Here is a 22,653-nt window from a genome sequence, read left to right on the forward strand (position 1 = left end):
AGAGGCAATGAGAAAGAAGGACACACGGTCCTCAGCTCAGCAGTCCGCACCCACTCAGATGGAAGGAGGGACATGCGGCAGAAGAGGAGATCTACAGAAACTGAGCCCTGAGACTAAGAAGGCAGAAAGGAAAGTGATGTGGGTATTCAAGATGAGGGACAAACCAACCACAAAAAGGCACTACTGGGAAAACCAGGAGAACTGTAATATGGACTCAGGGTTAGCACTGAAGCCAAAAACAGATAAAGCCAATAGGCCAAATGCTGACATCCGGAGACAATGAGTATACGTGAGGAACTGGTGATGGTTCTCCATCTGTATAGACTTTTAAAACATTCCATAATAAAAAAGTCTAAAAGACCAGTTTTTCAAAGGTAAAGGTAAGAAAATGGGGAATAACTAAAACTTCTGCACGGACTTCAACCCCACCCCAGCCCCACTCGAGGCTACAACTTGACCCATAAGCTGTGAGGCTGGGGAGTAAGAGCAGGTCACTTGGGTAGCCATGAGTCTGGCTGCATTCAACACGGCTCTGCTGTGTCCCACTGAGCTCCATCAAGAGCCTTTCAACACAAAACAGAGAGAGCGCAGCTTTGGTGACAGCATGTTCTAGAAGAAAGTCTGAACAAACATTCACATTCACGGCTTTGGGAATTCATCCTGGTCTCCAAAAAGATGCTCTATCAACCATGTTGTACTGGGAGATGAAGAATGTATGCGGGGAGGAGAGGGAAAATCCCCATGGGTGTCTACAAGGCAGTCAAAATTTTAAGAAAAAAAAAACACCCTTGAATTTTCAGGTAGAAAGGCCATCTCATCCCCAATCCACACACATCTGGGCTGCAACCACTGCCACCCTAACACTCGTGCCTCTAGGGCAGGGGTGGGTCGGAAGGTGCGTCCGACTGCTGGAGACCCGCAGCTGTCATGAAGACGGCTGGATTCTCTGGAACACACACACCAGGGCAAGAGAAAAGGAACTCCCAGCAAAGAACAAGCTGGAAGTAAACCAATGCCACCCGGCTTTCTGCTTGACACTACAGACTGGTGGCCCCTTCTGATGGTCTCTCCTGCCATCTCGGACACCTGCAGCAAGCACCCCCACTCCCGACTCCCCCACCCCGCCCCCGCACAGGGCCCCAGCCAGACAGCTCCTCCCCCCAGCACTGCCCAGAGCCCATACCTCTGCCAGCTCCCGCTCACTGATACTTCCGGTGGCGCCCCCTTTCTTCCTCACGCAGGGCTCTCCCACGGTGACCCTGCCGTCCCCTTTGGCATAGCTGTGCACAGTGAGAACTCCCGACTGCCCTTGGGCTCGGCAGGACAGAGGCTCACTGGTTTCTGAATCAGAAGAAATAGAATCCCGTGAAGAACTGGAGCCCAGGCTAGAAGATGATTTCTTTTTTGAACCTGAGAGGACAAGGCGTCCCCCTATAGAAGCAGGATTCACAGAAAGATCCAAGGCAGCTGCTTCTTGCTCCTCCTCTTCTTCCTCATCCTCCTCTTCTAGTTTGACGTTTTTAAGCTCTTCAAATTTGACTTCAGAGGAGTCAGAATAATCTGAAACACACACACACATTGGCCAGAGCCAACTTCCCCATGCACATGTGAAGCTAGAGAAAAGCAGAGTGGCAAAGCACAGAGGAACATGGGTGGCAAGTGAGGCGTGGCTTCCGATTCTGGCTCTATCACTGTGTGATCTGGGGCTGACTGCTCAGCTGCTCCAGGCCTCCAGGCTCGTCCCGTGGAGGGTAGGCAACCTACCACCTATCTCCAGGGTTCTGTGTCTACGATGGAGCACAGCCTGGCACACAGCAGACCCTCAGAAGTCACCTGCAGGAACGAAGGCCTGACCACAGCAGGCCTGGTGACTCCACGCTAGACAATGTGGCAGCCAGGCCCCAGGGCCCCAGTCCACAGTGCTGTCCAGCTGTCAGCAGATGCACCAAGGCACCCTCAGGACAGATCCTCCAAGCCTCACCCGAGGCTGACGCAACTCACCTAACAAAACTACCCTGATCAACCCGAGCGGGTAGAGTGGCTGTCCCACACCGTATTTGACCATGCCACTTCCTTCCTAAAATCCAAGTAGCCCTCAAGCCCGCCAGAGAGCAAACACTAAGATGGCAGCCAGTCGCCACACCGTCTCACTCCTACTTCTCTAGTCTCATCTCCTGCTAGTACAGCTGTCTTCTACCCTTCTCACCCCTGTATTCAAGTTACAGGAAATCACTACCAGCTCCCCCCAAATAGCTCGTGTGGTTTCAGACCTCCATGCCGGCGCCCCTGCTACTCCCCTCTGGGTGCCCTTCCTAGGTGTCCCCGACTCTGCCTGCCTGGAAAACTCCGACCTCTCTTTTAAGAGCTGCGTCAGCATCACTTCACCAACCTTCGGTGTTTCCCTGACCCCTCACCAGGCAGAGGGTGGGGGCACCTCCCCTACCTTCCGCCCAGCATGTCCCTCTCCTCACACCCATTCTCACACTCCACTTACACTCTGCTGCTCACAGACCCCATCTCCCGACTTTTCCATACCTATGACCCTGCACGCAATATGGCATCTAACACAGAACAGAGCACAGTAACGCTTGTGGGAAAAATACCACAGCCGACGAACCTGGGAAGGGAAGAGCATCCTCGACTTGCCGCACAGAGCTGTGGGTGGGCCTCACGGGAGCGAGGGCAGCCTGGCACTCCGTCACATCGTACTGTCCGGAACTCAGCTCCTCCTTAGGGAAGAGCTCACTCTGACTCACCTCCTGTGGTATTTCAAGACAAACTCGGTGCCTCTTTGTCCCTATACGATGTCTGGCGAGGCTGCGAGGAGAGCACACTTTTTAAGGGCCCACAAATACATTCACATACAGACATGTTCACCCACATCCACACATAACCCAAAATGAATCAACGGCCAGAGCCTGTCCGCTATGCTTCACACTTCAGTCCCACCTCTTGTCTGTGGGAGAGACAAGGGACTTCACCTCTCTGAGCCTGTTCCATCCAACGAAAAATAGGAGCATCACCACCCACCTCAAAGATTTGATGTGAAGCTTATAAGGTAAGCAGAGGACCTGGCAGAGCACCTGGCATACAGTAGTTACCCCATAAATATTCCTCCTTTCTTCTCCACATGGCCCAGGATAAACTCCCCAGAAGACAGATCCTCCAGCTTAGACACCAACGACGCTGGCCAACCTCAATCCTACCACCCCCCTGCCCTTATGAGTTTCATTCCCACCACTACATTCTCCTTCGTAAAAAATGTCTCATATAGGGCGCCTGGGTGGCTCAGTTGGTTAAGCGACTGCCTTCGGCTCAGGTCATGATCCTGGAGTCCCGGGATCGAGTCCCGCATCGGGCTCCCTGCTCAGCAGGGAGTCTGCTTCTCCCTCTGACCCTCCCCCCTCTCATGTGCTCTCTCTCATTCTCTCTCTCAAATAAATAAATAAAATCTTTAAAAAAAAAAAAATGTCTCATATAATGGGGCACCTGTCTGGTTTAGTCAGTAGAGCATGCGACTCTTGATCTCAAGGTGGTGAGTTCAAGCCCCACATTGGGCATGGAGCCTACTTAAAACAATCAATCAATCAATCAATCAATCAATCAATCAATAAATAAATAAATAAATAAAGTCTCACGTGGCAATGAGAATAGGACTTTTCTGGCTCAGAGAGAGCCATGCTCTCTTGTGTATGTGACCTTCGCCCCAGCCAATTACAGGCCCACATACAGATGTGGCCATTCCTGGGGGACAGTCATAAGGAAGAGCCTGGATGCCCTTGCTCTGAGGATTCTGGAGCCTCTACCAAGAATAAAATTCCTTCAGCTGTGGCTCAAACACCCCACTTAGAAACAGCCTCTCGACAGGTTATGGAAGCTGCCCAGACACCCCTCCCTCAAACAGCTGGGCCCAGAGGGCCGCTGGGTTACCTTCTCTTTAAGTCACCCTCCTCTCCATCCTCAAGCCCTTCCATGTCATCTTCCTCTGGACAATCCTCATTTCCGGCTCTTGGCGGCAATTCGCTCTCCTTAAGAAACTCGGCTGCTTCTGGCGTGGGCAGAGTATGGTCGATAACTGTGCTGTCCTTCCCAGCTTTCCAAAGTTTGTACTTTTCTGGCTGGAACTTCCTCACAAACACATCCATGGAGATCTTCACCATGTCCTTCCTACAGGAGCACTGTCCCAGGGAACCAGGAGAGCTCCAGTCAGCATGCTTTAACGGCTTCCACGCGACCCCCATATCCCATCTCCTTCCTCCAAGTGAAAAAGACACAAGCCCATTTAAACCAAACTGCTTGCATTCACAGGCTAAGGGCAAATTGTCCTTGCAAAGCCTTTGAGCATGGGGGGAAGCATGGAAAACAGCAGGGAGGAATGTGCAGCGCTGGGGTGCGCCCACCCGGGCACTCGCTAGGCTGCGTAGAGAAACACTGCAACGAAGCTCCGCACTCACACCCAGGAAGGTCAACGTCCACCTTTCGTCTGAGATCTAGCCAAGCCAGGACCACAGGAGCGAGTGCGCCCAGTCAAATGTCCAGCCTGCCTGCTTCCCTAACCTGAAGAACTTCTCAACAGAGAAATCCCACAGTGGCCAAAGCAAGAAATATCAATGTGTGTGGGTGTGGTCTTCAAGCTCTGGGGACTTAAGCATGGAAAGCTCACTTGAGGCGCCCCAAACCTGAGCAAACTTTTTACCGTTCTGTACGAACACAATATGCTGGCACTTCTGCACATCCCTGTCACTGTTTCTGAATTCCAGCAGTTCAAAGAATGTTCTAATCGCCAGCCAGTGTATCTAACGAGAATTTGCTCACCAGACATTTTCAGTCATGGCGTTATAGGAAGAAACCCAACAGACTTACCAGCACAGCTTGTTTGCCATATTCAATCCACCGCCGGGTAGCAAAATTGGTAGACTCCGCACAGTTGAAGCCATGGTTAAAGCCGGCATGGTAACCATAAGGGAAAGTGATCATGAATTCTCCAGCTTCTTGAGTGACCTAAACGAGAGCAGACTGAAGCACCTGCAGCAAATGGGTGAAGTCTACCCAACTGGCCCTCTGAGCTCCAGCTCTGCCACAGCTTCGCTGAGTAACCCAGGAGAAGTCCCAAAACTACCGGGGGTCTTTGTAAAATGCAAAGCCCTATCATATAAGACCCCACCGCTGTAACTGACCATTCCTCCAAGTCAACACTGTTCAAGGGGACGGGACTCTGCCCGGGCACTGGGCGCTACAGTACCTCCACCTTTAACATCCTTGGATCGAAGTACGGCTATATAGGTTAGCTCCGGCCCACCCCTGGTACAGAGTGATCAACTAGATTAAAGCTCCTCTGTGAAACAGACCAAAAAGGGTGGCTTCCTTGTAAGCCTAAGGACTTCTGTATGTAAAATCAGCTCACCTTGTCAAAGGGAATTCCGTATTTCTTCAGCATTAAAGGGGAAATCAAGGTCATCTTATGGCGGAGAAAAGCCTCGCAGCTTTGAGCACTTCCAGGGAAAAAACCTGTTCCGTTGAACATGGGCACAGGTTAATACACTGCTCCCCACCAGCTCTTCAACCCTGGAGTTGCTGCACACTTGTGTGTCTCATCCGGATGATAAGGAGGATAAATCACCACAGATCCTTCTAGCTTCAGGCCAATCCTAAAATTCTACAATGAGCCCTTGGGCTTTCTCCCATGCAAGCTGTTACATAGGTAATCAAATTCTGTTTGGGAGACTGAGATCACCCAAGCTGCCCTGTCCTTATAAAATCCCTGAAACTATTTAGGACCTTCCTGTTAACCTGTATCTCTCAATCTTTTGTTAGTAACACATCCACAGAGCAGACTATCCAAGCTCTCCTGAAATAGGCTCTCTGGTGGTACAAATCTGTTAAAGTCCACTTAAAAGAACCAAAGCACAAAAACTGAATTTTCACATTTGGGTTTCTGACAGAAGAACCAGACCCAATATGCCTGGTATACGATCTGTGGTCAAATAAACCCATGCCTAATAAAACTGAGGCAAAGACTAGAAATCACTTACTTAGTAATCAAAAAAAAAAAAACAAAGAAAGAAAGAATGAATTACTTAGTCCCTTCCCAGGACAAATGGAGAAAGTTTCCGGTTTTAATTGCTCTGCTGCGGTAACCAATCCAGCAGTCTAGCTCATCCCCTACACACAGGCCTGAGAAAGGACACATAAGCATGTGACCACAGAGAATGGACATTTTAGAGCAATTAGCACAGCTCACAGGAAGGTCTGACCCAGCACAGGGAGGAGACATAGTACCTTTGGCAAGGCGCTCCAACCGCTTTCCATGCTCAGGGGGAACAGAGTACCTGCAATCACAGAAAAGCATTGCATGCTGAGCAGAGGACACTACAGGAGCTAAGGGGCTCTTTCCCATTCTCAAAACAGCTCGAAATACCAGATTTTTCAACTTCCCAACCACAAAAACTGGAAAGGAGTCTGGAGAAATGATATATTAGACTACTGGGGGAGAGGAGGGAAGAGCCCACAAAGTACGAGTGAATGTAGTTCTCTTATGTTCACTCATTTACTGAGACAAGAGGCAGAATCTATGGTATGCAATCAGCATTACTCTCCTTTATAATGTTCAAGAAATAAAATTTTTTTTAAAAGGATAGCATTAAAGTGCTCCTAACAAAGCCTAAAAGGCCTAACTGGGACAAGATAGAGGAGGAATGGAAAACGAGGTGAAAGTGGGTTTTGATTCTAGAGACTAGGCCCCGTATCTGCTGCTGACCCCATTTTTCTCTTCATCTCCATAACAGCTACACTGATTACCCAATAATTAATTAATTACTCCTCCACTCTGCAGAGTAGTGATACACCACAAAAATTGCTCTTCATTAAAAAAAAAAAAGGAAACCACACAACCACTTAAAATTTTTGCAGAACTGTTTAACTTAATATTCTGAAACTCACAGTAAGTCTATTTTAACCTTTACAACTGATTCTAAAGATTATTCCCCAACAGAAATTTCTCATCCCAAATAATTTCACTATGAAACAAAACAGATGGGGAGTAGCAGAAAATGTTGGTCACCCAAAGGACATTGGGATCCATCAGGCAACCTTGCCCAGAAGTCTCTGGAGGTCCCACTTCCGATAATCTAAAGAGCATGTGTAATAACCAGGAAATCTTCTCTCTCCAGGAAAATTAATATCCAACCTCAGGGAACTTAGGAGTAAAAAGGCAGAAACCATAAAAGCAACAATTACAGATTCTAGAAGTCTAGCCATCTAAGAAAGGAAATGGGACAGCAGTTAGGGGGTCAGCAGAGGCTCAGAAGGTCACCCCCACTAAGATTAGAAACTGGAAAGCATCTGAAAAAAGAAAGGGAAACCTCTGGGAAAGGAGGTGGCTGAAAATGCTGGCAAAGGAAATGAAGACGCACAGTTTCCACGACTCTCGTGACCTGGCCCATGGTGTCCCTGCCAGCCTCCTCGCTCTTCCCTCCTTATACGCGGCACCCAAACCACAATGGACTTCCTCTAGTTCCCGAAGACATCGTGCTCTCTCTCAGCTTAGGCTCTCTGCATGTGTTGTTCCAACCACCTGGACACACTTTCCTCAGTCTTCCCTGCCCAAAAACCCGCCACCTTCCCAGTCAGCTAGTCCTCCTCATGTTAGGTCTCAGCTTCATTGTCACCTCTTCCAGGGAAGCCTTCTCCAATCCCCACGCCATGTTCATGTACCCTTCCTATGCAGACCTAGAGCGCCCATCAGAATTTCTCTCACAGTAGATTATTATTTCCTCACATGTTCAATCTCCTGACCAGTCTCCTATCTGTGAGAATAGATGCCTCCTGTCTTGGTCACTGCTGTCCAACAAAGCACCTTCACTAAAATGCTGGGACTGAGAGATGGATCAGCACAGGGAGAGAGGAGAGAACAGATCTTTGTCTCCCCAACTAGAGAACATCCCGGAGCAGGAAGCATCCCCTCTCAAGGTAAGCACACACTGCTGCTCACCAAGTATTTTTTCCATGAGGAAAAGAAAGCTTTCTATCACCTGAAGGAGTGCCTCCAGTCTTAGAAGTCTGCCTCTGAGAAATGCCTCAGGCCTGTTCAGAAGAAATCACAGGGGGAGAGCATGGAAGAGCCTCTGTGGCTCTCAGTAACTCAGCCAACTCAGCTTTTCATACAAGGGTATTAAATGTCCTGCCCTCTAAAGCCTTGCTATTCAAAGGGGGTCTGAGCGCCAGAGCTCCAACAGCATCTCATGGCTTAAACACCTGGTGACAATGTTAAATGTCAGTCCCAGGCCAGGCCTCCTGAAGCCGAATCTGCATTTTAACCAGATCCCGAGGTGCCGCGTAGGCACATGAGAGCTGAGAGGCCTGCGGTGGCCTGAGAAGCCCCAGCGCCAAGTGCGGCCCGGCTTTACCAGGACTTTGGCTCTCCGAAGTGCAGGTAGTTGATGCTGTATAAGTCCATGTCTTCGGTGTGCCAGGCAAAGGAGGTCTTCCACATGCCGAAGTACAGGTACGGGGTGTTCACACCCTCAATGGTGATCCCACTCTCCTTCTCCACCAAGTCCAGGATTGTTTTCAGCCGGCCAATATTCCACTCATCAACATGCTGCAAAGGAAATCACAGTTGAGGGCAATTATACTAAATATAAACTAAGGCTCTGAACCTACAAATCAGAGAAGAGGTCACAGGTGACCTATCACCTCTAATGAAGATGTGGAATAATGTGGAAACAGCCTGGACCCAAAGACCACAACCCCACTCACTCTTCACAACGACCACTGGAACGGACACCATTAGAGCCCCAAAAGGCAAATACCACTTGGTAAAGAAAACCAGTATATGAAAGATGAATCAGGAGGGAACAGCGAACCTCCTGTTCTCAATCCCAGGAGGAAGAGTTTGATCTGAAGCTAAAGAAACTTACATCAAAATAGGAAAGAACTCTTAAACCACCAAAAATACAACATGGGAATTAACTATCCCAATTTGTGACTCTTTAACCCCAATTTCTACTAGGCAGAGTCTTCAGTAAAAAGTCTACAATGTCACCCAAATCCTTCTCCTAAATTGTAATGGTCTGCTAGGAGCCCACCTCTTATAAATCCATTCTAGATTATTGTGCCCGGCTTTTGTACCTCCCCATCCCAGACCCTTACAGTATCTTCCTGCCATTTACATCTGTAAGTTTCACTTCACACCACTCAAAAAATTGTCATCAACAAACTTGGGATATATTTAAACCCTTTCCTTCCAATAATTTACAAAAACATTAAATTAATCTGAGCAATAATCCCTGCAACACCCTACAGATTTTTAAATCATCCAAAAACCGTCCCAAATATTCCTTTCTTAGATTGTATCTAAGGCTGTTCTTTATGTCGAAAAACACTACACCCCAATCCAATGCATTTTGTTATAATAGCTTCGGCTAAAGAATCTTGTTTGAGGGTTCTGAAAATCTAAATATGTTTCTCTTAAATATCCACTCCTTTCACTAGATTAGTCAGTGATCTTTTTTTTGCAGAAACCACACTGCCTCTCCCCCAACATTTTCATTAACTGTGATCCCACCCTTTCAAGAACTCATCAGCTACCACCCACAGACTATTCTAACAGCCCTTGCAAAGAACGGCGCATCACCCAATTCACATGTAGAGTGGGAGAAATAAAATTCAGTCACATGCAAAAATACCCACAATTAAGTGAGCACAGCACATCAGCTGGTGGTGGATCGTTCCTTTGTTCAACCACTCATTCAGCAAGCAGCTTTTACGTGCCTACTATGTGCTGGTCAGATAAAAATGGTATTAAATTACAAAAACGCTGCCATTTCCGGTGAGTCTCACCTTTTCATAGAGAGTGCCATTCACATCTGCACCATAGATTGGAGGATTGAATGTGAGATTTTTCCAGTATTTCCGTTCAAGCTCTTCAAACTCACTATAGCGTGGGGTACAGTACCTTTCAAAAGTAAAAAAAGTATTAACCACTTATCGGACTAAATTCTTTAGGCATTATGAACAGCACAAGACACAATTACCTGTTCTAGGGACAGCAAGTTATTTCAGACCAACAAGACATAACCTTGGCTTTCAAGGCTCCAATACACAGTAACTTCCTCAACATCCCTTCTAAGAGCTCTGGGCCTGAGGAAGGTCATGTACATGTAAGAGGCATAATACCCTCAACTCTTTCAAGAGGCCACTAAAACTACACCCTGCAGGAATCAGGAGTGGCCTAGCCACCCAGGGAGAAAATAGGCTTACAAACTGTGAGAACCAAGAATGCAAATCCCTACATATCCACAGACAACCCAAACCTGCCAGCACGTGAAGAGCTGAGGCCTTAGAACAGCACTCACTTCTCCTCACTCTGTAAAGGCAATGGCTCCAAGAGGGCTCGTCTGTATCATCACTGCTACACTCCCAGCACCCTATGCAGTGGCTAACTCAACAAATAACTGCACCTAAAAACAAAGTATTCTGTTTTATTTATTTATTTTTTAAAGCATTTTGGGCGCCTGAGTGGCATCCGCCTTCAGCTCAGGTCATGATCCCAGGGTTCTGGGATAAAGCCCCGCATCAGGCTCCTCTGCTCCTCAGGGAGTCTGCTTCTTCCTCTCCCTCTGCTGCTCCCCCTGCTTGTGTGTGTGTGTGTGTGTGTGTGTGTGTGTGTGTGTGTGTGCGCGCGCGCGCGCGCGCGCGCGCTCTGTCAAATGAGTAAAAATAAAGTCTTTAAAAAAAAGATGCTTTTAAAAAAAAGGAAAAAGATAAAATTTTTTATATGTACTCACATATAGTTGTCTGTACATCTCTATGAAAGCACTAAATATATCTAACTCTTTAGCTCAATGATCACCTACTAAGAATTTATTCCAAAAAAAAAACTTCTAAAAATTCAAACCACTCAAAAATTACACAGCAATTTAAAAAAGAATAATGTATAAATTGAACAGATATTTGAAAGTGTACTTTGTAACTCAAATGGCAAAAAAATATTATGAATGGAAAGAGTGGACGCAAAGACCCCAAACTGTGGGGAATACGGGCTGAGTGGAAAAAAATCTTACTTTAAATCCAGCCTTACACTTTAATGTCAACCAATTCATAATAAAGTTTAGGACTCTTAAATTCCCTTTGAAATATACGTAATTCTTCCACCTGCAACTGATCTGCTTTATAAATTCAGATTTTTACCTGCTGGGTTTTCTTAAATCTGGCTGACCATGCACCTAGAAATCAAGGGTAAGAATTTGTTGCATTTCAGATGAAGGGGAAAGACAGGACTGACTAACTGAAAAAGAGCCATCCTGAAAGAAAAGGCCTCCCCTACATTGAGAGGAGAAACCAGACACAGGAGACTGAGGCCTCTGGCGGAGCCCCCACGTGAGTCGAAGGCAGGCGAGCCCGGTCCCAGCACAGACCTAGAACCAGACATAAAGGATGGCACAGCCTTTCATCTGCAAAGCATGTCACACTTCTTCAACATGCTTTTACATAAATTCACTCTTTAGACAGCAGGTTAGTCAGTGATACAGATGTTCTACGAGTTAAGCTGTCAACAGAAGTAGAAAACCAGAGGCGCCTGAGTGGCTCAGCCGTTAAGCGTCTGCCTTCGGTTCAGGCCCTGATCCCAGGGTCCTGGGATCGAGCCCCGCATCGGACTCCCTGCTCAGTGGGAAGCCTGCTTCTCCCTCTCCCACTCCCCCTGCTTGTGTTCCCTCTCTCGCTGTCTCTCTCTCTGTCAAATAAATAAATAAATTCTTTAGAAATAGAAAGCCACATTTTGAATTGTGGTAAGTCAAAGGAAAAGGTGGTAAAGCATAGAAACAGAACAAGATCTGATGTGAAAGCGAGCACTCATAAAGCCATGAAGTGACGTCCGCAGAAGCGTGAAGACTGGCAAACCACACATCCAGCTCTGGGGTCGTTCACAGCAAAGACACAATCTAATATGTCTGACTGGCTGAAATCAAGATGTGTATAGATCAAAAGAGTGCAGAAGAAAAAGCAAGAGAAAAGGAAGGAATCCCTTGTGGACACTCAAAATTAAGGAGTAACATGGGAAGGGAGGAAGTCCCAAGAAAGAGGATTAAAGAAGGAGCAGTCAAGAGCTCAAGAGGGAACCAAAAAATCATTCTCTGTAAATCTGAGGTCCAATGAAAGCTAAATATGAAAAACAACAGAAAAGAAACCCCGGAAAACAGGGGGCCTACAAAAAGACGTGTCTAACAGAGATAAGGATGTACGGATGATGAAGAATGGAGGCAAAGAAACTAACAACCAGCATGGCAGTTTATGCACAGTTTGTTATGTCAAAATGGAAAGGAGACAGCGGTTGGATGGGTAGTGAGGAATCTGAGCATGATAAAAGACAGAAGGACCCCGAAGAAAGAGAAGAAACTTTCGATAAGCAGGTGTTATCAACACATCTGGCAAAAGCTCCTTTTGAACCAACTCCCAACTTTCTCCTTTGCAACTCTGCAACTTACCAAGGTCAGAGAATGATGCCACTTCTGATGGAAGAACAATGGGATTACTTCAGGTAAGAATATGGATGTATTTAGACTGTGACACAGTACAGAAAATAGTAAGGATGCTTCCATAAAAAAAGCAGAAGGGGAGACAGAGCTAGGGCTGAGGAGAGCATGCTTCAGTGGCACACAGCAGTGTTAGGAGACAGCCACGAGGATGAAACGTTAGCTCCTAGGCACTATGTGGGTAGGAAGGGACAGGTTTTCACTCACTTATCACTATTGGCTATCTTGCGGAACTCGCGAACAGTCATGGCTTTCTTCTGTATGTTGTACTGAGTGAAGAGGCCAGACTGCCCCGTTACCAGCTGCTGGATGGGGGCAGGAATGACCAGATCATCAATATCATCATAGGATGCTCGTGGCTTCCACTCCTTTGGAGGAACGACCTGTAGGGAACACAAGAAACAGATCAGAAACCTGGCAAGCTGGTCACAGTCCAGGATGTAGGTAGGCTGCTATCCAACCAGTCAATTTTACTATAAAGTGACTCTGATTTAAGCACGCTCACCCAAACACAGCAAGTCACACTGCTGGGCTAACCCTGACCCAGTTTGGCCACCAACTAGCTGCCTCGCTGCAATGACCAAAGATAATACTCATTCTCAGCTCAGTATCTTATCTGGACACCAAGACAGGAGGCTAAGGAGTTGATTCTCTCTTAATCTAACAGAAAGTGCACACAAAGAGCCAACTTGCTCTCAGAGTGCTAGATGAGACTGAAATGAGAACAAGGGAAGGTGGAGGGTATAAGCCCTCAGTGACGGGTAAAAACACTAAAGCACCCATCTCCACCATGAGGATGGAAGCAGCACAGCAGCTGGACCTGGGACACTGTCTCTTTACTTCCCTTTAAAGAAGCCAAGCGGCTCTCTCTCAGCTCTCCTGCTACCTAAAAGATGCTTCAGATGTTAACGAAAGGAATTAACTTGCAAATAGGACAGTATATACTCAACACCCTGCCTGGTTTTCATCCGCCATTTAGGAAAAATTCCTGCTGCCCTGTCACAAAAGCCATGTGGAACAACCCCACCCACCCTCACCTTGGCCAGCCCAGCCCGATGAGCTCCTTGGGATTCAATGTAGGCCATGTATCGACTGAAGTTCCGGAACTCCTCCATGGTTGGGTAAAAGGTCATTATCCGAGCACTGGGATTCAGAGTTTCAGATTCAGAAGCCATCTTCCCTCCTTTTTGAGGTCACTTTGGTCAGACAGGAATCTGAAGAAATACATTAAGAACATAAAATGTAATTAGGATTAAATGCTGGGAATGTCAGGGGGGGATGGGTAAATGAGTGATGAATATTAAGGAGGCAGGGCACTTGGGATGAACACGAGGTGTTGTAAGTAAGTGATGAATCACTAAATTTTACATGTGAAACTAATATTACATTGTATGTTAACTGACAGGAATTTAAATAAAACTTGAAAAAGAAAAAAAAAATGCTGGGAATGTCAGTGCTGAAACAGTAAAAGGTGTAGAAATCCTGAAGAAACATTAAGACCTCACAGCTGGAATCTGCCTCTAGGTAGGTTGTTTAAGTGAACAAGAACACAGAAAAGGCTCTGTTTAGGGCGCCTGGGTGGCTCAGTTGGTTAGGCGACTGCCTTCGGCTCAGGTCGTGATCCTGGAGTCCCTGGATGGAGTCCCGCATCGGGCTCCCTGCTCGGCAGGGAGTCTGCTTCTCCCTCTGACCCTCCCGACCCTCCCCCCTCTCATGCTCTCTCTCTCTGTCTCTCTCTCTCAAATAAATAAATAAAATCTTAAAAAAAAAAAAAAAAAAAGGCTTTGTTTAAAAGAATCAAATGTATCAAAATTGTATATAATCAAATCTCATTTAAATGTAGACACTGTTTCAGCTCAAAGTTGTTACTAGATTGTTGGTACCACTGAACAATACTAGAGCTGGCCTGCCCCTATTTTACTCTTATCTTTTCAAGTTCCTCCCTTATTCACCTTTGATAATTGCTTCAGGAGGTATTAAACGATGTATTACAACAAGATTTAAAAAACAACCTATGGGCTCCCTTTTAGGGCACAACTTTAAAACAATTCCTAAGGAAAGTTACTTGGCTACAAGATTACAAAGTTTAACCTTACTTGGCTACAAGATTATAAAGTTTAAGAGTTAAAAAGTACTCTGATACTAGTATTTCAAACCCTAAAATGAAATTGTTCTACCTAAACCAAAATGTCATTTCATCAGTACTACATGAGGTCAAGCTAGAGAGTCCAACGGTACCATTCCCAGATTTAGGGGCAAAAAACTGCCAATACAGGGCAAACTTCAAACTGACTGTAAAAGGTGAAATACTGTGTTTCTAGATGAGGCCTGCAACTAAGTGGGTGCATCCCCATTGCCTGATAACACAATAGACTATTCCAACTGAGTAAGAACCAAGCACACCAGCTAAAAGGAGCCACTTTAGAAGCAAAAACATTTCCCTCCTCGACTCCCCGAATCTGGGCCCCAAAGCCCAGATCCAAGAGATCCCTTTGAGAGCTAGAGAGCTCAGAAGGGAAGCAATTGCCTCCAACCTACCGGCAACCTACTAACAGACTAGGAAGACAGCATGGCACAGAACTGTCTAAGGTAGGAAAGAAGACAAGCCTCAGTACCCACATCTCTCAAGCTTCCATTTCACCAAAAATAAAGAAGTGTGTTCTCGGCCAGGAGCTTTTCATGCATCTCACCAAAACTTTACATAGGAGGTATATGGTTATCCTCGTTTTACAGAGCAAGACATCTCCCCACCATCCTGCAATGCACCCCAGTGCTTCTTCCATTACCCTATGCTGCCTACATCATAATTTCCACCTAGACTAAGCCCTTTGCAAGGGCAGATCCAAGTGTGGAAGAACCTCAAGTTTAATCAATTTTGGAGACCCTCTTTTTTAAAAATACAGAATATCTTACTTCAGCCAATTTTACAAAAACATATAATCATGTGAACACGGTGTTAGGTCCCATCGCTAGGGCCTGCCTCTGGACTTCGTCATCTTTGTATGCCTAGAACCTAGAACAATGCACAGCACAGAGCAGATACTCGGTAACTGTTGAATAACTGATTTCCTCGCCCCCACTTCAGTTGCTCATTGCCTTTTTTCAACCCTAGGATGCCTTTCCCCCAACCTATTCCCTGGGGAAAGCTCCTGTTCCCTGACTCCTTCATTTCCCCCATTCAGCAACAAAGCCTAGTGGTTTAAGAGCAGCAGTTCCGGAATCAAAACAACTCTGAATTCAGATCCGGTCTCTGCCACTTATTAGCTGTGTGACCTTGGCTGTGTGAGCTGCTCGAGTCTCAGTTTCCCCGCCTGTAAAATGGGGATCCCAACCTCCTTGCCCAGCAGGGTTGCTGTGATTAACTCAGATGATGCAAGCGAAACGCTAAGCACTAGGCCCGGTACTTAGTAACTCAATAAAGGTCGCTGTTGCTAACAACTACCTCTAACTCCCGCCCCCTCCCCTCGCAGCTGCCCCCGCGGGTACCACTCCCAAGGCAGACCCCCGCTCCCAAGGTCCCCGAACCTCACCGCGTAGACGGCCAGCCCCTCCCGGCCCCGCCGCCTAGGCGAGTGAGGCCCGGCCGCAGGAAGAAGAAAATAAGGTCCAGTACACCCGCCTCCCTTCCCGACGTGCATTGGCCATAAGAGATTAGAAAGGACCAATCTCAGGACCCATTTTAGAAGCTCCTGTTCCCATTAGCCAAGAACCATGTCTATCACTCACCGCTGACGGCAAACCCTCTGCCCCTCCCCCCACCGGAGCTCACGGTCACGGCTACAGCAGCAACAAACCTAAACGATTCCAAAACTGTACGGTTCTTACCTAAAGCCCACTGCCCCGGCAGGGCTAAGGCTTGGCTTCTGCTGTCGCCCCTAGCCGTACCTACCGCTTTTCCAGCCGGCGGAGGACGAAGCTCCGCCTCCCCTACAAAGTCTGCCCCTGCGCAACCGCACAGCGTCAACCAATCTGAGGGCCGCTATCACTCCTCAAACAGCCAATGAGCACGCGCTGCAGTCGCCCAAAAGTCCGGGCATATCGGTCTGCTCAACCTATGAGCGCCGGGTCGGGCTGTTGCCAGGAGGAAACACGGTACCGCTCGGGACTGCGGCCACTGAGCATCTTGGCTGAATCGCGGGGCTGGCCAATCATAGGCAGGCTTCTGGCCGCCCAAAGCTAATCAGGATTGAAGGAGGCGAGTGCCTGGAAATGGGATGGTCGGCAAGGGTAGGGACGGTGCAATTATTGTAGGATGTTACTAATGAAAGCGTGGGGCAGGGTCTTTGTAGAGTGAGTAGGACCCTTGCCTAAGGTGGAAGTGCGCTGCGAGCCCTTACGGGCAGCTTCCGAGATCAAGCAGTTTCTGATAAGGTGACCAGCTTGTCCTGTTTTGCCCGAGATTGCCTTGATTGTGAAAATTGAAAGTCCCGTATCCTGGGAAACTCTCACTCGCCGGCCAATGAGACATTTCCTGAAAGGAGCAGTTCCTGAAGGGGAAAGAGCTCTGAGGGGGGAATGTCCTTAGGGTCATTAAAAAGCAGTTCTTCAATGAGCGGGGACTTGGGGGTCATTAGGAGCAGCTCTTGGGGCGGGGGAGAAGATCCTGGGAGTCATTAGACGTACTTCTGGAGAGTTAAGGGGGTACCTAGAAGTCATTAGGAACTGTTCCTAAGGGGCACTGAGTCGCCCTAAGGAGCTCCCAGATTATCACGGATGATGGGCAAGGAAACCTACAAAACGCTCTGATAGGTCCAATAGAAAAGTAGAATTCTCAAAACCAGAATCATAAAAAAAAAAGTCTAAAATTATACCCATAGATGAGTAATGGTGTAGTGCACTCTAAAGAGCTATGGAGTCAGATCTGTGTTCAAAATCGGTCACTCCTCTGAGCCTGGGTTTTCCCATCAGTAAGATGGAAAATATAATACCTGCCTTGCGGGATTGTTGCAAAAAGGAGGGGAAATATATGTTGGCAAAAAGGATGATATTACCTAGAGTGGCATGGAGGTAGATCAATCATGATTTATTCCCCTGGGGCTGGACACATGCACCCTAAGAAAAAACAAAAACAACAAAACACCACAATAAAAGCAGAGTTCTGTTTCAGAAAAAGACAAGGGAATGATCATTGATCGTTGGGTAGGCAACCAATAGTCTCAAAACAATTACACAGTTTTTCTCTCTTGACCTAGTAAGATAGTATATTAGCTAATAGACTATATTGGGTAGCTCACAAAATTGTTAAGAGCCTGAAGAATTCAACTTGGAGGACACATAATGAGGAAAACCACCCCAAATGATGCCAAAGAATTCATCTACCGCTCTCCTTGCTGCTGCCACCAAACAAGATGCTACAGCATGCCTTACAGCTCCACTGACCTGGGCATGGATACAGTTGCTAGTACTGCTATCACTACCAGCTACTCTGTGACTTTGATCTTGCTACATTTTCTGCTGCTGCCAAAGAGGATTTTCCAAGATCACGGCTACTTTGTATCCCTAGCTTCCAACTGGTGTGCTCACATGATAGTTCAAGCCTAGGTCAGGCTCTCTTGACATCCTCCCATTCCCTTGACCAGTTTGTCTTAGTCACCTTTTTAAGCCCATCTTTCCCACCCCTTAAATGTTGATATTCATAGCAAAACTAATCATGGCGAAAGAAGCCAAAGGTGGGGTTACCTTTGGGTGGGGGACAGGGAATGATGGGGTAGTAGCATAAAGAATGCTTCTGGAGAAAAAAAAAAGCTTCTGGGGTGTTAGGGTGCTACTAATGTGGGGGGATCTTTTTAGTTGGGTTTTGTTGTTGTTTTGTTTTGTTTTGTTTGTTTTAGTAATGTTCTGTTTCTTGATGTGGATGGTGGTTATTACACCGGTGTGTTCACATTTTAAATTTTCATTGAGCTGTACACTTATAAGTGGTCCATAACAGTCAATGTACTTTATACCTTAATTTTTTTAAAGATCTTTTTTTTTAATTTTTTTTTTTTAAGATTTTATTTATTTGACAGAGAGAGACAGTGCGAGAGGGAACACAGGCAGGGGGAGTGGGAGAGGGAGAAGCAGGCTTCCCGTGGAGCAGGGAGCACAATGTGGGGCTCCATCCCGGGACCTGAGCTGAAGGCAGAAGCTTAATGACTGGGCCACCCAGGTGCCCCTAAAGATTTTATTTATTCATTTGTCAGAAAAAGAGCACAAGCAGGGGCACGGCAAGCAGAGGGAGAAGGAGGCTCCCCACTGAGCAAGGAGCCCGATGTGGGACTCAATACCAGGACCCCAGGTGTCCCCAAAATTAATTTTTAATTAAAAAAAATTTTTTTTAAAGAGGGGCGCCTGGGTGGCTCAGTCGTTAAGCGTCTGCCTTCCGCTCAGGTCATGATCCCACAGTCCTGGGATCTAGCTCCGCGTCGGACTCCCCGCTCAGCCGGGAGCCTGCTTCTCCCTCTCGCACTCCCCCTGCTTGTGTTCCCTCTCTTGCTGTGTCTCTCTCTGTCAAATAAATAAATAAAATCTTTAAAAAAAATTTTTTTTTAAAGAACTGAAAATATGGGCGCCTGGGTGGCTCAGTCGTTAAGCGTCTGCCTTCGGCTCAGGTCATGATCCCAGGGTCCTGGGATCGAGTCCCACATCGGGCTCCCTGCTCGGCAGGAAGCCTGCTTCTCCCTCTCCCACTCCCCCTGCTTGTGTTCCTGCTCTCGTTGTGTCTCTCTCTGTCAAAAAAATAAATAAAATATTAAAAAAAAAAAAAAAAAAGAACTGAAAATATGTTGATGTCCTCACGGGGCTCTGTCTTTTGCCTTCTTCTCTCATTCTACAAACTCTCCTTAGGTGTTTCTGATTTCACAAGCCACTGGCAGTATGACCTGGGGCAAGTTACTTAACTTTTCTAATCCTCAATTATAACTAAAATTGGAACAGTATTTCCCTTTCTTGGTTGTGAGAGCTGAATGAGATAATGTAGGTAAAGTACTTAGAAGTCAAATTGGCGTGTATTAAGTGCTCTGTAAATGTTAGCTGTGGAATGGATGATGATGGTGGTGGTGGTAATAATACAAAGCGCTTAACATAAAGCCTGAAACAAGAGCTCAAAACACTTAAATTCTCAGGCTTCACTCATGTGTATACTGACGACATCCATTCTATACTCCAGCACAATCTTCTTCCCTGTGTTCAGATCCAAACATCCTCCTATCTCTGGATTCCTACGGGCACCTAAAACCCACATGCCCAATAAAGAACTAATGTATCTGCCCCATAAATGAGCTCCACCTCTTAGGTTTTCTAGCTCAGTTCGTGGGGCAGCCATCCACCCAATTGCCTGAGCCAGAGACCAGTGTGTAAGCAGGGACTCCTTGATGCAGTCCATTACCTCACCCTGTACAGAGTCCCAGAAACAAGTATTCCACAAGTGCCTGGATTTATTTACATGTCCACCTTCCTCCACTAGACCAAATCTTTCAAGAGTCTCACTTCAGTCTTATTGATATTATCATTTAGAAATGTGTTCCATTACCAGAAATAGGAAACCCTAGCAACAGTGACTTAAATAAATACAAGTTTTTTTTCCTCATGTGTAATAAGTCTGAAGGGAGGTATTCATTGGCATTGGCTCAATGCTCAACAAAGTCACCGAAGAGACAGGCTGCTTCCACCTTTGTCTGTACTTCACAACCTGGCTTTGGCCCTCAGAGGTGTGCATCTCATCATTGTAAGGGGATTGCTGAAGCTCCAGACATCCCATCCTCATTCATGGGGATAAGGAAGAAAGGACAGTATCAGCAGCAACTACTCCTCCTCTCAGACCCAGCAAAAAGTCTTAAAATGGGGTGCTTGGCTGGCTCAGTTGGTGGAACATCTGACTCTTGATCTCAGGGTATTGCGTTTGAGCCTCACATTGGGTGTAGAGATTATTTTTTTAAAAGTTGTTTTTAGGGCGCCTGGGTGGCTCAGTTGGTTAAGCGACTGCCTTCGGCTCAGGTCATGATCCTGGAGTCCCTGGATTGAGTCCCGCATCGGGCTCCCTGCTCGGCAGGGAGCCTGCTTCTGCCTCTGACCCTCCCCCCTCTCATGTGCTCTCTCTCTCTCTCTCATTCTCTCTGTCTCAAATAAATAAATAAAATATTAATAATAATAATAATAATAAAAAAATAAAAAGTTGTTTTTAATAAACTTAAAAAAACATCTTCTTGGGGCACCTGGATGGCTCAGTTGGTTAAGCATCTGCCTTCAGCTCAGGTCATGATCCTGGAATCCCAGGATGGAGTCACACATCAGGCTCCCTGCTCAGTGGGCAGTCTGCTTCTTCTCCCTCTCTCTCTGCCGCTTCCCCCTGTTTGTGCCCTCTCTCTCAAATAAATAAATAAATAAAATCTTTTTAAAAAAATTAAAAATTTAAAAAAACATCTTCTAGAAGGTGCCCACCTGCCAGTAATGAGAGGAACAGACCTTTCCCTGCCCTCATGGTGTTTATAATCCAGTGAGGGAGACAGACATGAAACAGGTGTTCACATAAATAAATTCACACAAGTTGTGCTTACTCCAAAGGCAAAAAACAGGGATGAACAACTTTTACGGTGACTTGTTAACAACGGTAGTAGAATCTGAATATTAAAGTCCGTCTTTATGGCATAAAGTTCATGCCATGCTTCTCGCTCACAGATTCTTTCCTAGAGCTTCATTTTATCCAGTACCCAGCACAGTGCCTAACACATAGTAAGCATTACATCAGTAATAATCACGGTAATATTATTAGCTTAAGAAGTTAACTATAGGGATATCTGACTGGTTCAGTTGGTAGAATATGCAACTCTTGATTTCGGGGTGGTGAGTTCAAGTCCCACATTGGGTGTAGAGTTTACTTTAAAAGAAAAAAGTTAACTACATTTATTTAAGATTTATTTAGTTATTTGAGAGAGTGTGCGCACATGCAGAGGGGAGGGGCAGAGGGAGAGGGAGAGAGAAACCTAAGCAGACTTCACACTGAGCAGGGAGCCCCACGCAGGGCTCGATCTCACGACCCTGAGATCAGGACCTGAGCCAAAATCAAGAGTTGGATGCTTAATTGACTGTGCCACCCAGGCGCCCCTAAAAGTTAACTACATTTATTGAGCACTTACTATGTTCTAGACACTATGTTAAGTGCTTTATTTATACATAAATTGTTTACACTGTCATTGACATTTTTCTTTTTATAAAAACAACTTTATTGAGGTATAATTTACATAACATAAAATCTGCCCATTTTAAGGGTATAATTTAATGATTTTTATTTTAAGATTTTATTTATTTATTTGAGAGAGAGAGAGAATGAGAGAGAGCACATGAGGGGGGGAGGGTCAGAAGGAGAAGCAGACTCCCTGCCGAGCAGGGAGCCCGATGTGGGACTCGATCCAGGGCCTCCAGGATCATGACCTGAGCCGAAGGCAGTCGCTTAACCAACTGAGCCACCCAGGCGCCCTAATTTAATGATTTTTAATAAATTTACCAAGTTGTGCAACCATCACCCAATCCAGTTTTAGTACATTTCCATCACCTCAATAAGACCCTTGTGCCCAGGGATGCCTGGGTAGCTCAGTCAGTTTAGCCTCTGCCTTCGACTCAGGTCATGATCCTGGAGTCCCAGGATCGAGTCCCACATCGGGCTCCCTGCTCGGTGGGGAGTCTGCTTCTCCCCAATCTGACCCTCTGACCCTCCCCGATCTCGTGCTTTCTCTTTCTCTCTCTCTCTCACTCAAATAAATAAATAAAATCTTAAGAAAATAAAAAAGACCCTGTGCCCAGTTACAATCACTGTCCTTACTAGCAGCTCCAGGTGACCATTCATCTACTTCCTGTCTGTATAGATCTGCATTTTCTAGACATATAAATAGAACCATAAAATATGTGGTCTTTGTAACTGGCTTTTTTTTTTTTTTTTTTTAGATTTCATTTTTAAGTAATCTCTACACTCAACCTATAGCTTGAACTCACAACCCCAAGAACAAGAGACCCGTGTTCTACCTACTATGCCAAGCAGTCAGGTGCCCTCCTGTTGTACCATTATTAGCTAGGATGCCATGGGAAGTTACTCAGCAGAAAGGACAAGGGGAAGGAACAAAAGCAAGGAAGGAATGTGTTTTATTTT

General features: G+C 46.3%; 1 protein-coding gene across 3 annotated transcripts in view; it reads right to left on the minus strand.

Moving 5' to 3' along the window:
* Positions 1-16,541, minus strand: part of KDM4A (lysine demethylase 4A) — a 44,418-nt gene extending 27,877 nt beyond the window's left edge. The window contains exons 1-11 of one of the 3 annotated variants that reach the window (XM_045897890.3): positions 16,423-16,541; positions 13,571-13,747; positions 12,741-12,916; positions 9,841-9,955; positions 8,406-8,599; positions 6,280-6,329; positions 5,405-5,508; positions 4,864-5,001; positions 3,931-4,178; positions 2,618-2,817; positions 1,184-1,560 (exon numbers count right to left, since the gene is read on the minus strand). In XM_045897890.3, coding sequence (XP_045753846.1) covers positions 1,184-1,560; positions 2,618-2,817; positions 3,931-4,178; positions 4,864-5,001; positions 5,405-5,508; positions 6,280-6,329; positions 8,406-8,599; positions 9,841-9,955; positions 12,741-12,916; positions 13,571-13,708 — 1,740 coding nt within the window. In that variant the 5' untranslated portion in view covers positions 13,709-13,747; positions 16,423-16,541. Of the gene's footprint in view, positions 1-1,183; positions 1,561-2,617; positions 2,818-3,930; positions 4,179-4,863; positions 5,002-5,404; positions 5,509-6,279; positions 6,330-8,405; positions 8,600-9,840; positions 9,956-12,740; positions 12,917-13,570; positions 13,748-16,063; positions 16,319-16,358 lie in introns of those variants that run through there. The other 2 variants (XM_045897891.3, XM_045897892.3) reach the window with 2 other exon arrangements.
* Positions 16,542-22,653: the final 6,112 nt, after the last annotated feature.

Source organism: Mirounga angustirostris, unplaced genomic scaffold (genome assembly GCF_029215605.1).
Source record: "Mirounga angustirostris isolate CCGP_5_RB_7025 unplaced genomic scaffold, mMirAng1.0.hap1 SCAF_4, whole genome shotgun sequence".
NCBI classification, from domain to species: Eukaryota; Metazoa; Chordata; class Mammalia; order Carnivora; family Phocidae; genus Mirounga; species Mirounga angustirostris.